Source organism: Centruroides sculpturatus, unplaced genomic scaffold, assembly GCF_000671375.1.
Source record: "Centruroides sculpturatus isolate CEXI.00-Female unplaced genomic scaffold, Cexi_2.0 scaffold325, whole genome shotgun sequence".
NCBI lineage: Eukaryota > Metazoa > Arthropoda > Arachnida > Scorpiones > Buthidae > Centruroides > Centruroides sculpturatus.
This window is the reverse complement of record NW_019384556.1, coordinates 662455-677271: the sequence shown is the minus strand read 5'-3', so window position 1 is coordinate 677271 and position 14817 is coordinate 662455. Positions and strand designations below refer to the sequence as shown.

At 33.3% G+C, this 14817-nt stretch overlaps 2 protein-coding genes across 4 annotated transcripts in view; one reads left to right on the top strand and one right to left on the bottom strand.

Moving 5' to 3' along the window:
- Window positions 1-1597, bottom strand: part of LOC111623890 — an 8663-nt gene extending 7066 nt beyond the window's left edge. Inside the window, exons 1-2 of the mRNA XM_023366620.1 lie at window positions 1453-1597; window positions 712-1070 (exon numbers count right to left, since the gene is read on the bottom strand). The gene's annotated coding sequence lies outside the window, so the exon portion shown is untranslated. The remainder of the gene's footprint in view (window positions 1-711; window positions 1071-1452) is intronic.
- Window positions 1598-4104: 2507 nt separating this feature from the next.
- LOC111623881 (60S ribosomal protein L27-like) lies at window positions 4105-13496 on the top strand. 3 transcript variants are annotated; one of them, XM_023366608.1, is made up of 5 exons: window positions 4105-4205; window positions 4555-4642; window positions 12979-13148; window positions 13215-13325; window positions 13396-13496. In XM_023366608.1, the coding sequence occupies exons 2-5, from the start codon at window positions 4562-4564 to the stop codon at window positions 13442-13444; spliced, it is 411 nt and encodes a 136-aa protein (XP_023222376.1). In that variant the 5' UTR covers window positions 4105-4205; window positions 4555-4561; the 3' UTR covers window positions 13445-13496. The 3 variants fall into 3 exon arrangements, with proteins under 3 accessions (XP_023222376.1, XP_023222375.1, XP_023222377.1); XM_023366607.1 differs by having other exon boundaries at window positions 4107-4190; XM_023366609.1 differs by having other exon boundaries at window positions 4130-4165.
- Window positions 13497-14817: the final 1321 nt, after the last annotated feature.

The window sequence follows — 14817 nt, the reverse complement described above, 5'->3', positions numbered from 1 at the left end:
AATGCTCGTGTAAACGCGCGCCATCTATCGTAGGATAAATGTACTATGCCAAAAACCTTCGCGGGAGTGTATTAAAAACTTTCCGAAGTTTCATGGCAATCGTACTATGCCACAAACCTTCGCCGGAGTATATTAAACAACTTCCCAAAGTTTCACGGCAATCGGATAAACGGTGTGGTAATGCATGAAGGACACACACACAGACAGACAGACATACATTCATTTTTATATATATATAAATTATTCAGTTCAAAGGAACAAGCAGCTCTTCGCTTGCCCTTCGTCATTTCCAGACGAACGACAACCCAGAACTCACCACGTGGAGGTGGCTGCTTCAGAGTTCCACCAAGAGTTGGAAAGAATGAAACTCCACAAGTGATTCGAATTACTTGTCGAGTTTCATTCTTCCTAACTCACACAATAAATATTTATAATTACCTCTAATTACTTTAAATTGCAATATTCTAAACTCACAGTATGTGAGTTTAGAATATTGCAATTTAGAATTATTACGTGCCTTCACAGTACTAAACTATCTAAACTAATGGATGCAATATTAGAACAAGTAGTAATAATGATAAACTAAAACCCATAAATATACGAGGTCGTAATAAAACAAACGCAGGTTAGGGTCAATAAACTAATTTACTTCGAACTCCTAACGAACCTCATTAAACAAACCAACAAAGAAAAAAACACCAGAATACTCGCCTTAAAGAGAGCGAGACACAGTGTCCCTCTGCCTCCCGTCGATGGCTTCTTTCTTTGCCCTTAGTGGGCTTTAAAAAAGCGGGAATCAGAGAGCTCTCTGCCTTCCCGTCGATGGCTTCTTTCTTCGCTTCTAGTGGGCTTTAAAAAAGCGGGACTCAGAGAGCTCTCTGCCTCCCGTCGATGGCTTATTTCTTGCCCTGAGCGAGCATGAAGAAGAGAGTACAATATACAACGTTTATAACTGTGACGTAGTACTCCTGAATTGCCGAGTAGAATGAAAATGAAATGCTGAATGGTTTTACGTTAACACTTTCTTCTTGATTTTAATTCACGTTCTAATGCCGACCCGAAGTTTGAGACTGAAAAAGTGAAAATACATTTAATTATTAATTTTTCAGATACAATAAATTCAATATACACTGAATAATTTTAATCTGATGAAATAAATTCTATTCAGAAGGAAATTTTAACAAATATGAAATATAAGTTTTAATGTTATACTGTAATTTAAATTTTAAAAAATTTCAATTCGTAAAACGTGACTTCCGGTACGGGCCGGAAGTTCGTGTACAATTAATGGGACCTCTCTCTGCCATCTAAAATCTTTTCATATATGATCTTGATTTTCATCGATATCGCTCCATTCTTGAGATTAATTAACGAAGTTTGAACGAACAGACAATTGTATCGCGCTTTATTCCATTTTGATTTTTTATAAATCAAATATAATAATTTGCTTACATTACTGGTTTACTTAATTGCGATTCTTCAGGAAAATCTGAAAAAAGGAAGGAAAAAACCCACGGAACTTTTAAAAGAATTGGAAAAAATCGGCTACCTACAATAGAAAAAGGGAACAATACATTCTAACAACGCGTTACGTATTGTTAGAATATATTTTTACGTCGCGTGTTATGTAAAAATATTAATCGGTTTGAAATATTTCACTTAAAAAGTTAAAATAATCCTGTTTTTCTAATAAATAAAACTATAGAAATGAAATTTACATATGTCGAGTTATTCAGTTATTGTAAAGTAATAACATCTATATTTATGAAAGTCCAAACAGGAATTTGTAATAATTGTGTCTCTTTGCACGCTACGTAATGCACCAGAAGGTCTTAAAATCGCTACTCCTCCTCCCAAAGGCTCGCAATGGCTTACAATTTTCAGTGTACTTGGTCAGTGTACTATGACAGTTGACCAGCCCTAAAATGGTGCTAGAGACATTGATGGCACCTCGAAGGAAATCCTACGTCTTCATACATTGCTATTCATGACAAGGCTGCAAAGATTATGCTAGGCGGCCGATTTCCCACAAATTCTCTGTCACGTTTTCCATACTTCTTCGACCTAGTTTTCGTAGATAAGTGGCCCAATTATCATTGAGCATTTGTGGAGCCACTTAAGACATTTATTTTTACCGTCTGAAATCGGGAGCGGCACTTAAACGCTGTACTATTCATCATGGATTAAGCTGTGGTAAAATAGTATTCACCCGATACTATTTTAATGATACTTATTCAAGTAAATTTCGGCACTTTCTTTCGATGCTAAATATTAATAAAAGCATTAGTAGTTTTAATAACGTATCCCAAGTTATTGTATTTCCAAAAGCAAAGCAAAATTTTCGGAGCCTTCCGGAGTCGCCACCTGTTGCCTGTAAATACAAATATCTATTATTACTACACCTCTTACCTAAGCCGGGGATCGAAACCCGGTCCCGGCCGCCGCCAATCCACTTCTCTCCTCACCGCTCTGCCAGAAACAGTTCGGAACTCATACTTGAGCCATGCTAGGCCGAGGAGCTCACTGCGCATGACATGCCCTCCAGGCGGTTCTCCCTCTGCCAGGGCTTTTCTTTGGTCTTTGTCGATGGAAGTGTCGTTAGAATACGTCTTGCTGCCTTTTAGACACGCGATAGGCTTAGCAGAGAGAGAGAGCGAGGCGCGACTCCCAATGGCGCTCCCCGGAAGTGGCGGTCGAAAGGTGCCGATCCTCGTGTTTAGGGAGGTTTTGGGAGTGTCTAGTAGGGTCTAAAAAACGGCAAAAAATGCCATAGTTTCGAGATTTAGTTCTAGAACTATAAAGAACATATAGTGGTGTGCTTTAAAATTTTAATATTTCACAAAATATATTGATATATGCGTTTTAAAATTAAAATATATATATATATATATATATATATTTTGTGATTATTTTATTTTGTATGTAGAGAAAACTTTCAACATATTATAGCTTGTTTCAGTTCTAGAGTGCCATTTTTTATATAAAAACTAGCTGCAGCTCATTTCCGAAATTAATACCCATTAAATGTGGTCAAATGAGTACGGTGAAACTTCTAAAATTGAACTTCATTTTCTAAAATACTGTTTAAAAACCTAACAATGCTCGTTGTAAATTTTTTCGGTCTTTAGAGGAATTTAGTAAAATCCTTATGTTTCTAACACGGTTTAGAATCGAAAATTTCATCTGATTGGGAGGAAAGTCAACTAGACTACATTTAAGGACTTTCCCTGTTTCCGAATTTGTTTACTTCTAAAACCTATTTCGAAAGAGGAAAACAGAGCTAAATAAATAATTCATCACTTTATTTAAGAGTTGGCCTTGATTGTCATACTCTACCTTACTTACTCACACAGCATACTGTATTTCCAAAGTACAGTTGAAACTTCGATATAGCGCTCTCCTACGTAACATCATCCTGGTAAAAGACCAATGAATATATGGGAACGAATCTTTTTTGTAAAATAATACGAACATTTAAATATCTACCAATTTCTAAATGTACGATTTTGTTTTACAAACGATATTGTTACTAACGGCGATCGGACGGCCGAGCGATTAAGATGGCAGATGGCCGTTCTGTGAGACTCGGGAATGAATCCGAATGGGTTCAGATTGAAAAAAACCAGGAATTTTTTTGGAGACGATCCGTTCGGATATGTTGGGCACATTTTCCCACAATCCTGCCGCCTGGAGGATTCCTCCAAACGACCGGATTATGGATTCCTCCAGCCCGTAATTGAGGAATCTACAATGGGACATAGACAATAGACCCTCTTGGCGTCCTTAGGGAGAAAAGAGTTAACAAAAACTTATTGCCTAATAATTAAGAGGAAGGTATATTTTGATTTGGGATGACTGGTGACAATAGGGAAAGAGAGATCAAAATAGGACAAATTTTACTGACGTAATACTTGAATGGCTCTGTATCCGGATTTAAAATTTATAATTATTACTCATAGACATCATAATTTATCAATCTAAAATATAACTTATAATTGAAATATTTTTATTTAATTATCCGCAATTAAATTTATATCTATATATAAATTTTAACGAATGAAGCAATTTTTGTTTTATAAAAATATTCGAAATGTGGATTAGTGTGGCAACACTTTCCCATTTTTTGGGAGAAGAAAAGGTGTCTGCGTTGAGGGATCTGATTAAAGTAATATCGGAATCTGCATTAATCGGTAAAAATATTAGCTGTAAGTTGTGTTTTTGTTGCCGTGAGAGTTACAGATAGAGTTATATTAAAGATGTAATCTTTTATTTTTGTTCAGAGATGATTTGTTAATAAATTTAAAAGTTTTAATAGGCCCAGATGGGTCGGCCATGTTTTCAATGGTAAAACGTGTAAAAATGCTTATAAAACGGAGTAAAATGAATTATTTATATCACTGTTAGCAATATGTTGATGATAATTAAATTTAAACTTGAGTTAGGAAACAAAGAAATGGTCTGAGTAATTAGAATGTATTTTGTGGAGTAATTGTAATGTTTCTGACAATTAATTTGTAAGTGTATATATTTTAATGTAAGTTCTTGATTTAACAGTTCCAAGATGGGAAAGATAATGAAAATTGGAAAAGTGGTGTTAGTACTAAATGGAAAATATGCTGGTAGGAAGGCAGTCATTGTAAAGGTAATCAAGTTTTGCTGTTTTGTTGTTTTAAAATACATAATCTATACTATTATAAAGAGGTAAAGTTTGTAAGTTTGGATGTAGGAGGTAATCTCCAAAACTACTCATCAGATTTCAAAAATTCTTTCACCAATATTTAGAATGGACCTTCAGGGTGGACATAGGCCGTATGTTATTCCGTTAAACATTCATGTAAATTAAAAGATATCATCTAGGTAAGCGTTATATTTTTGGTGTCAGCGGGTGGTGAGGGGCAAGACACGTATGTATATGAGATAGGTAACCGCGCCGTGTGGTCGGTGAGATATGCAGTGCATATGTTTGTCTGAACTTGTGCTGAACATTTGCCTATTTGTTGTTGCTTAAAATAATGAATATCTTTTGTCCCATATGCATTCCTAAAATATTCATATAAATTAAAATATCTAACTGATACTGTTATATTCACAAACTGAATTCCATGCAGGCAAAACTGCAGGCACAGCTACTTAGATATATAGCCAGTTGTAGAAAGAATAATAAAGGTTTAAATATTTGATAGTTAGGTATGTTATATGTATGATGGTCAATAAAACATCTTATTGGTGGTAAGATGCTATGTACGTTAACAAATTATATTTATGTTTTGATTTAAGACCTCTAGAAATGTATTGTTGTATGTTTTTGAAGGTTATATAACCCTCTGAGTTAACTTCATTGCTTTGTGTTGGGCCTGGTACAGATGTTGAAGTGATTATGGATGAGATTTGTGTAGCTATGTGACTGTTTTTTTTTTTTTTTTTGACGGTCTCACAATGTTGTAGCTGGTGATGTCACTTGTAACTGCTTTAAAAAACTGATGAATTTTTCTTCTATCCCTGTACAAAATATTTCTCAGAAATTATGAAAATCTGTAATTCTGAATTGTTTCTTCTAGCGTTGTGCTACAACCTGTTATGTTTTTATTGGCAGTGAATTAATTAATAAGTGGTATATAAAATATCTTTGGTGATATGTGTTTTATAGTTTCAATAATTTAATGAAGTAATTATGGTGTCCATATATGTGTGATAATCAATCAAGAAACTTTTGACTTAAAAGTGCAGCTTGTTTCTGAAATAAGTGGCATAAATATTGGTCAATGGTCAAGCCTACAATGGTCATACAAATTTAGTTTGGTGTCTCATCTGACCATCACATCTTAAGATTTTTATGAAAAATTATTTTAAGCCAATGTGATTTTTATGAGATTATTTTGTGTTTTATTTTAATATTTCAAATAAAACAAATTACAGTTTAGAATTTGACATCTGAAAGTAAGGTAAAAGTCCATCCTTACTACATGGGGTGTTTTTTTCTAATTTTTCTCTCTTTAAGACGCCTCTCTAGTAGACGTGTCTTAAACACACAGAAATTTTGGGGACGACGCATATAATAAGAGCTATAAGCGAAAACTCATCGGATTACTTACTGACTCTGCATGGTGGAAGCCGCCTTGTTCACATCGCGGAGTAGCAAGTAGATGTTGGACAGCAGACGCTTACCATTATTACGTGACCAGATTTTGACATCACTCAATCACATACTAATTATTGATACTAGTATGTTCAAGAACTACCGTGAATCAATAACTAGTGACGTTAAACAATCGGCAGCCTGCCAGCAGCTCCCTCTGGGAGGAGTGTTGGGAGCACAAATAGTCGCAACCACTGCCATGACGGTGCACATAAATGTAAATTGGTAAAATTTTACCTATTATTGTTATAAACTCGTTTAATATGACCAGTAACATAATAAGTCATTTCTAATTACAAAATACATACTATAGTACATTATGATATATCGTGACTGGACAGCACCGAGAACTGTCACGTGACACTCTTTGTACACGTCCACTGTGCAGAGTTGTTAAGTAATCCGGTGAATTTTTACTTATAGTTCTTATTATACGCATCGCTCCCAAAAATTTCTGTGTTTAGGACCTGTGTATTAGAGAGGTGTCTTAAGAGAACAAAGTTAGAAAAAAACACTCCATGTAGTAAGGATGGACTTTTAATGTCAGAATATTCAAAGTCAAATTTTTGAAATTTAAATTTGCTACAAAATGAAATCTTAATGGATTTTTTATCTGCAATTCCATTATGATCTCTGAATAATTCTCTTTAAAATAAGTTCTCGCTGATCATTCTACAATGATAGAAGGCTGAAATATAACTGATAGCAAATGCAAAAAGTACTTTATTTTTTTTTTCTGGGAAATTGAGATTATCTGGAAAAACCTGAAAATGTCAGGGACCTAGAAATTGCAGTTCAATTACTATGTTAATTTAAAAAAAAATTTTTTTTACCATAATTATATTTATTATTGTATATAGGTATTTGCCACATGAGGTGCCAATTTACTCTGCTCATGTGATACTATTGAAATGCTACACTGTAATAAATAGCTATAGGGGTCAAGTAGTTCTCTCTAAAATATAAAATTGGAAATTTGGCTGTCAAAGAAAACTTGTATTTGTTAGTTTATAGATCATGGTTATGCAATTCTTTTTAATCATTAAGAAGCACAACTTAAGAAAAAATGTTTCCAGAATTGTCAGTTAAATCTCATTTAGTCAGAAATTTGTATTTTTATATTTCTACACTTTAAAAGTTGTAATATATTAAGCTCATGTAACTAGCCACAGTTTCACTTATTAAAGAGTGATCTAATCTGCAATGATATTGCAACATGAGTGAAGGTGGGAAACACTATCAATCTCTGCTACTCAGTATATTATAAGATTTTGGATTAGGTTGTCTTAGCTCTTTTATACGCATCTTTTGACAATAAAAATTTAGAATTAGTTAACACAATGTATTTGAATATAAATTTTTGAAAAGAAAATCAGCAGTAATTAATGACATGCAAAGAGGGGTCATGAAGTAGGGGAATCATCATAATATAAAAATTTGTCTTACAGGAAACCACTATAATGTAAGATAAGAGGTTAATGCTCTTATTAGGAACTTAAAGAAATTGCATTCCAGGACTTCCACAAATGATCTCACTGAAGCACTATTATTCACCAAAGCAGAAAACTAGTCCTACTTAATACAAATATCACTCCAACACGGGTTGCTCTGGAAAACTTAAAAGATATCACCAGCATTTTGTCAGTTTTTTATTTTTATTTTATTTGTTTTTTTTTCCACTTATTATTTATCAAATTATTTATCACCACTAGTTTTACTTACTAATTAAATTAATGCAGGTGCTGGTAGCATTATTAGTCTGGTGCCTCAAAATCAAAAGTAACATTTCAAACTGTGACTTACAAGGAGAGGACCAGGTGTTCAGGTCTCTGATTTGAACGAAACTTTGTGAGCAAATAGCCTTAAACACAAACAGCCCCTTGTCCTAATAATAGGATCCACTTATCAAGCGATTCAGAAAAATGGGCATCTGAAAATGTAGTGTTTAGCTTATAAGCCTTTTGAAGTTTCATAGCGAAATGAATAAGGCACTAAGGGAATTACATGTATGTTCGAACCTTTGGAATTTTAGTTTAGTTTTATGTTTAACATTATTATTTTATCTTATTATTACTATTATTATTCCTCACATTTAAAGCTTATAAAACAAGAGATGCTATGTTGTTAAATAAAATATTCTTAATATCGTTTTCATATATGGTGTTATAGTGACATTTAAAGTGTAACAAATGTGAGCCCATGAAGAAATTGACCATAATATTAACAATTCAATAATAAAACACTGGGACTATGCTAGTGTATTTTCATATCAGATTATCCCTTTTGTCCACAACATTCAAAGCTTATTTACTTGTGAGGATATAGTATGTAGAATATGTAAAAATAAATGTGAAGAAATGAAAGTTTTATTTAATGACATAAAACAGTTAAATCTACAGAGGCTTGTTTTCACTAAACAGGAAATGACATCACAAATTTTTATCTGTTTTATACACTTTAAATGTCAGGAATAATAATAGTAATAATAATACCAATGCTGCAGTAAAATAATAAAATAATATACAAACATCTCCAACCCGATATATAATTATAGCTACAACCAACAGACTGCCGAAAATCTATCGGGCTAGTTTTATGCTACTTATTAAATAAATTACGTAATCAATTTGGTACTAGAGGTAAGCGTTAGGCGCCATCTCTTATTAATATTAATAATTATAAATAATTTTAATTAATTTAAATAATTTGGAACCGCTGGGAGAAAAAATCGGCCCGGAGCGGGACTCGAACCCACAACTCCTGCTTACCGTGCAGATGCGTTGCCAGTTACGCTACCCGGACNTGGCCGGTTGAGAGCCGTATGGGAAGTAGGACGTGGGCACTGAATGTGTCCCCAGCCGGCGTTGTAATAACCGTCGATGGTTAAGTAGTTAGATTATATACGCTGGAAGAGGAGATCGGATCGGAGGTCCGGGTAGCGTAACTGGCAACGCATCTGCACGGTAAGCAGGAGTTGTGGGTTCGAGTCCCGCTCCGGGCCGATTTTTTCTCCCAGCGGTTCCAAATTATTTAAATTAATTAAAATTATTTATAATTATTAATATTAATAAGAGATGGCGCCTAACGCTTACCTCTAGTACCAAATTGATTACGTAATTTATTTAATAAGTAGCATAAAACTAGCCCGATAGATTTTCGGCAGTCTGTTGGTTGTAAATAAAATAATAATGTTACATATAAAAAAAACAAAACTAAACTAAAATTCAAATGGTTCAAACGTACATCATCTAGTTGCAGTACTTAGCCTCTTATTTATCATCACTCAGAAACATGAAACTACCAAAGACTTATAAGGTAAACACTCAATTTTCAGTGGTCCTATTGTTTGGACATGGAACTGTTTGTGTTTAAGGCTACAATGCTCACCATAATTCATTCTAATCAGAGAACCAAACATTTGCCTCTCTCCTTGTTAGCAATAGGAATTATTTTTGAATAATGTTTTAATGAATAATTTCAAATGACACATCACAATGTTTAAATTTTCACATCACAGTTCACAGTTCTGATGTAAAAATTTTTGTTTTAGTCTTCTGAAAAAGATCTTAGTGAAAGAAAGTCATCCCAAAACATTCCCCAAAATTTCTGTCAGTCGATAAAAAATCCTTACTCAGGAAATGCTGGGCGGCATTGCTTAAAACTGCTGTCTGTTCTTGAAATCATTTCCTATTTTTTCTGCCCAAACATGTTTTATGACATAGTGAAATTACTAGGTTTGTAGTGCACGGGGTATCCATTGTATGGAAGCTCAACATTTTGCTGTTTTCTTGAAGTGTTATTTGAGGTTCAATTTCATGCTGAGTATCGAAATAAGCAGACTAGGGTTTTTGTTGCTGTTTTAATAAAAATATTGCCAGTGGCAATTTTCGCACTATGTAACTAGATTCCTGCAACACCCAAAAAACCAGCAAATAAATAGTAAAATTTACTCATACTGATGTTTCCATTTGTTTATAATAAACATCATTGTAGGATAATATTGTTTGTTATAAACAAATGGAAATGTTAGAATGAGTAAATTTTAGTATTTATATGCTGGTTTTTGGGTGTTGCAGGTGTTGTTTGCAATATTATTCCTTATAATTAGTAACTAATTTGTTAGGCCATCCATTATTAAGTTAGAGGATTTTAACATGTATTAAGTCTTGTGCACTTACTGAAATGTGAAAAGCTTTGAATTTAAAATTGCTCTTAATACATTTTGGGTGTAAACATGTACCAATATGTTTTAGTTAGCTATACATATTTGCATAATGGAATTTTATTATTTGATTTTGTTGTGTAGCTATTTATGTTTTCATTTAAATCTTGGCTCAACAAATTATATAGATATGCAGGTAAGTTATATATTATTAGAGTTTCATTTTTGTTGATTTAAACTGTAAAAAATGTTTTTGGTTTAATGTATTTTTTTTTTTTAATTAAAATGCCATAATGGCATAGCTGCAACCACTAACACATAAATATAGAGAACTTGAGATTAAAAAGAAGCCTGGTGATTCACTTGGTAGTGACAAAATGCTAAAATATAGTTGAAGCATATTTTAAATTATTATTTAGAGGGAGGAGTCTGTTTCAGACCTAAAATTCTGAGCCTGGGTTGAAGTTGGATTTGGAACTTGGTCTGCCAGCTCCAGTCTTTGGAGTTGGTAAACCAAGAAAAATAACACTAACTTGACAAGAACAAATCACATTTACTTCCAAGTACTTTCAATCAGGTCTGTGGAATCTGAGATAAATTCATTGCTAGAGAACTCAGAGTTAGTAATAATGGACCGATTCAGACTCCTGTTTTTTACTGTGAACTTTTTATTAATTTCAAAGCAGAAAACAGTTTTCATGCTGACCCAAGTGGGAGAGTAGCTGATATTCTTACAGTTTGCATCTCTTGTCACTTCAGGCTAGATTTGGATAACTTGTAACAATTCATTACATGAATGATCACATCTCTCTATCTGTTTAATTGCCGTATAAAATTTGTGCGTGAATTTCTATAATTTTATATATAAAGGTTTCTTTTTATCTAAATGCATTCACTTTGCTTTTGCTTGTTCCACCTTATGCTTTTCCAAATCTTAATTTGTCATTGGAAGAGGATGACAGAGATTCACTTTCAAGATTGAGTCCCTGTTTTTTGGCAGTAGCCATTTCATCTTTATTGTGAAGTCAGAGGATTTTCCTTGATTTAAGAATTTGTTCTTCATTCAACAAAATTCAGTTTTTTTGAATCTACAACAACTGAGGCTATCAAGATTTCATTTTCTACAGTTGAGCTTTCCTTTTCTTCATTGAGGACCTGATTCCATCTACAATTTGTCTTCATCTTTGGGATAATTTAAATAACTAATTTTTCTATTCCATTTCCCTGTCATTATATCTTTAGCATATAACTTTTTTGGACCTACATATGGGTAAGCAATGATAGATTCTAACTGAGACATTCTTCCATTGGCTTTCAGTCAGTGAATCGCTAGGATTATCAATATCTTATAGAAAAAATCTTAATTGAGCAACCTCTTAACCATTATTTGTATACTTCCCCAGCATGTCACTTGGTCACAAAAGCTCCTTTTCCAGTTCAGGTTTTATGTATTGCACTAATCTTAGTTAAGCCCTATGCAAACTAGTTGATGTGATTGCTTTTGACATGATGTGAGAAGCTATTTTTATGCTCACATGACTGTTTTTCTTCTTGATTTACTGCTGTCACCTGTTGTGATATCAGTCGTGATGTAGTTCTAGAGAACCAATGAACATTTTGTCAATCCCTCTGTGAACTATTACTTGATAGTTTGTTTATAAAATAACAAAAATTGGTGATGGTGATTGTGATTCTTATAGCTTCGTGTACAACCTCTTGTGTATTTTTATCGGCATGAATTAATAAGCAATATATAAAATATTTTTAGTAATATTTATATATACAATAATAATATATATTTTTATAGTTTCAATAATTTAATGAAATGATCATGATTAATACATATGATAATCAGTTGAAAAACTTTTCAACTTGAAATTTCAGCTTGTAGCCAAAATAAGTGGTATAAATATTTCACTGTGCATGAGCATCCTCTGATCATCACTCAAAAATTAATTTTTTGGATCTGACAAGTGTGAGTTCTTGAAGGGACCACATACTTTCTGTCATATATTGATAGTGTGATGTAGTGTGTCTTTGAGTTGATGACCGGACAATCGATGGTTGTCCTTACAATGATTAAATGAATTTTGTTCAACTGCCTCTGACCAGTTTGCTGTGATATTGCCTACTTTGTACCATGCTTAGGGTTATAGCTGCCATCGCTAATTGTCTCAAAAATTTTAAACCATCTTTTAAAGTTGTAAAGTTTTGATACCTCTTTGGCATCAACATTAAAACCTTATCTGTGTGCTCTGTTGCACTGTACAGACATTTCTTCTCTGTTAATGATATTTTCTGCAGTTTTATTCATCTTTTTCATTGTCTTAAACTTGTTTGTTATATTGCCAGTAACAATCTGTTTTTTCTTCATTTCAAATTATTTCAAAACTTCTACAAGTGCTGAAGATAATTATCATCATGATTTGCTTTGGTGTTTTCACTGCCAGTATCTGAGTTAAATCTTGCATTGATAGCAAAAAAATAATGTTCATATACAATATATTACTTCAAGTACAGTGTACTTTCATTATATTATGTTTTAAATAATTAGATGGCTTTTTAATAAATTAATAATATGACAGTTCTGTATATAGTGATCATTACATTTCTTCTGTATGCAAAGATCATTCAGTGATAAATAAAACAGCAATAAAAACTAATATAATTTTTTTTTTAGAACAATGATGAAGGCACGTCAGACAAGCCTTATGGTCATGCTCTCATAGCTGGTGTAGACCGTTACCCCCGTAAGGTGACAAGACGCATGGGCAAGAAGAAGATAGCCAAGCGATCCAAGATCAAGCCTTTCATGAAAGTTTACAATTACAATCATCTAATGCCAACCAGGTAGTAACATTTGACTGGTTAATGATGCTTTTTGTTTAAAGTACTAATTTCTAAACCACCAAACAGATACATGGTAGACATTCAGTTTGATAAATCTGTCGTAAACAAAGAGGTGTTGAAAGACCCGGGAAAGAGGAGAAAAGCACGCCGAGAGGTCAAGGCAAAGTTTGAAGAAAGGTATCGTTGTCTGCAATTATGATTTTTGAAAATATAAAGTATTCAATCTAACAATTGTTTCTCTTGGCAGATATAAGACAGGCAAGAACAGATGGTTTTTCCAAAAACTACGATTTTAATTGTAAAAATACCTCTCAAATAAACAGATTCTTCATGACATAGTTCATATGATTTTTGTTGTTTTTAGTCTGAATTAACTAACATTAAAAATAAAATTTAAAAAAGAAATGACATGAATACTGTTGAGAAAAAAATTATATTATTCATAGAAAAATTGCAAAAAAAAAATTTTATTTATTGTATGCAATTGGGGCTACAAAAAGAAACAACTGTTGGCAGTTTTGTGGAAAATTTAGTAATTTTTATTAGTTTTCACTAAGACCCAAAAGCAAATTTGAGAAATGCTTTGGAACAATGAAACCCCAAGCTACAACGAGTGAAACCAGCTGATTCCTCTATTATATAGGAGATTCTTAAAGATTACTGCCTACGTAATCAACTCAGAAGGTAGAAATTAGTGAAAACTGATTCATTGAAATATCAGGATATTGTTTTTCCTTGTGATGATAAAACTACCTTGGTAAGCCTCCAAATGGGCGATATGTATGATAGTTTGTTCACAAAATGTGGCGTTTGCATGCAAGTTATATTCCACCCAGAGAAATCATAACTCGGGAAATGGATATAGACATCGGAAGAATCTAGATGCTGATCTGAAAGAGCACAAATGCTCAGAAATGCATAAAACTGCATGCCTGAGTTTGATGGAACTTTAATTGGGATTGAGCACAGCCTTAACCATGAACAATGAGTTCCAGAAACAATAGAAATATTTTGATTCGTGTGATTTCCAACAAAGTTCCTCAGAAAACAATTTACCTTTCATGGTGATGGACTTAATTGGCAATACAAAAAACAGGAAATTTTCTAGGAGCTGTAAAATGCACTATTTTATTCGTTACTCAACAAGAAAATTCAAAATAAAGAGAATAGGGGCCATTGGAAAAAATGTTCAAAGTCAGACTAAAAGAGCAAAGCACAGCAGACTGGTGCAGCTCAATGAGAAGTTATATTGGTTTGCACCAGGAACGTTTCTCATTGTGGGGTGCAGTGTATAATTCTAAACTGGCCCGAATTAATTCATTATGTGAAATTTGCTTAGTCATGGATTTTGCTAAATCGTGTACAAATATTTAATAGTATTTTAAGTAATTTGAATTATTCAGCGCATTTACAACTGCTATACTGCACCAGGAAATGGATAGTCTGGCCTTTTGAAGCGTGTAAAAATTCACCCAAACCAGTCTGAAACGCGCTGGAATGCCAAAAATATGTATGTTTTTGATGCATTCGTTGAAATTAACATGACATTTGATGCTCTTGCTATGGGGCAGATAATTTTGGAAGTAGATACTAAACTTCACTGTTCGTATTCAAGCAGCCTTCTGATGGTTTGAATACGGCCAGCAAAGATCTCCAGTCTGACATTGCT

Excerpts from the sequence above, each read along its gene's own strand:
- LOC111623881 (XM_023366608.1), top strand. The coding sequence starts at position 4,562 with ATGGGAAAGATAATGAAAATTGGAAAAGTGGTGTTAGTACTAAATGGA. Across the intron at positions 4,643-12,978 it reads GGAAGGCAGTCATTGTAAAG|AACAATGATGAAGGCACGTC; the intron begins GTAATCAAGTTT and ends TTTTTTTTTTAG. Across the intron at positions 13,149-13,214 it reads AATCATCTAATGCCAACCAG|ATACATGGTAGACATTCAGT; the intron begins GTAGTAACATTT and ends ACCACCAAACAG.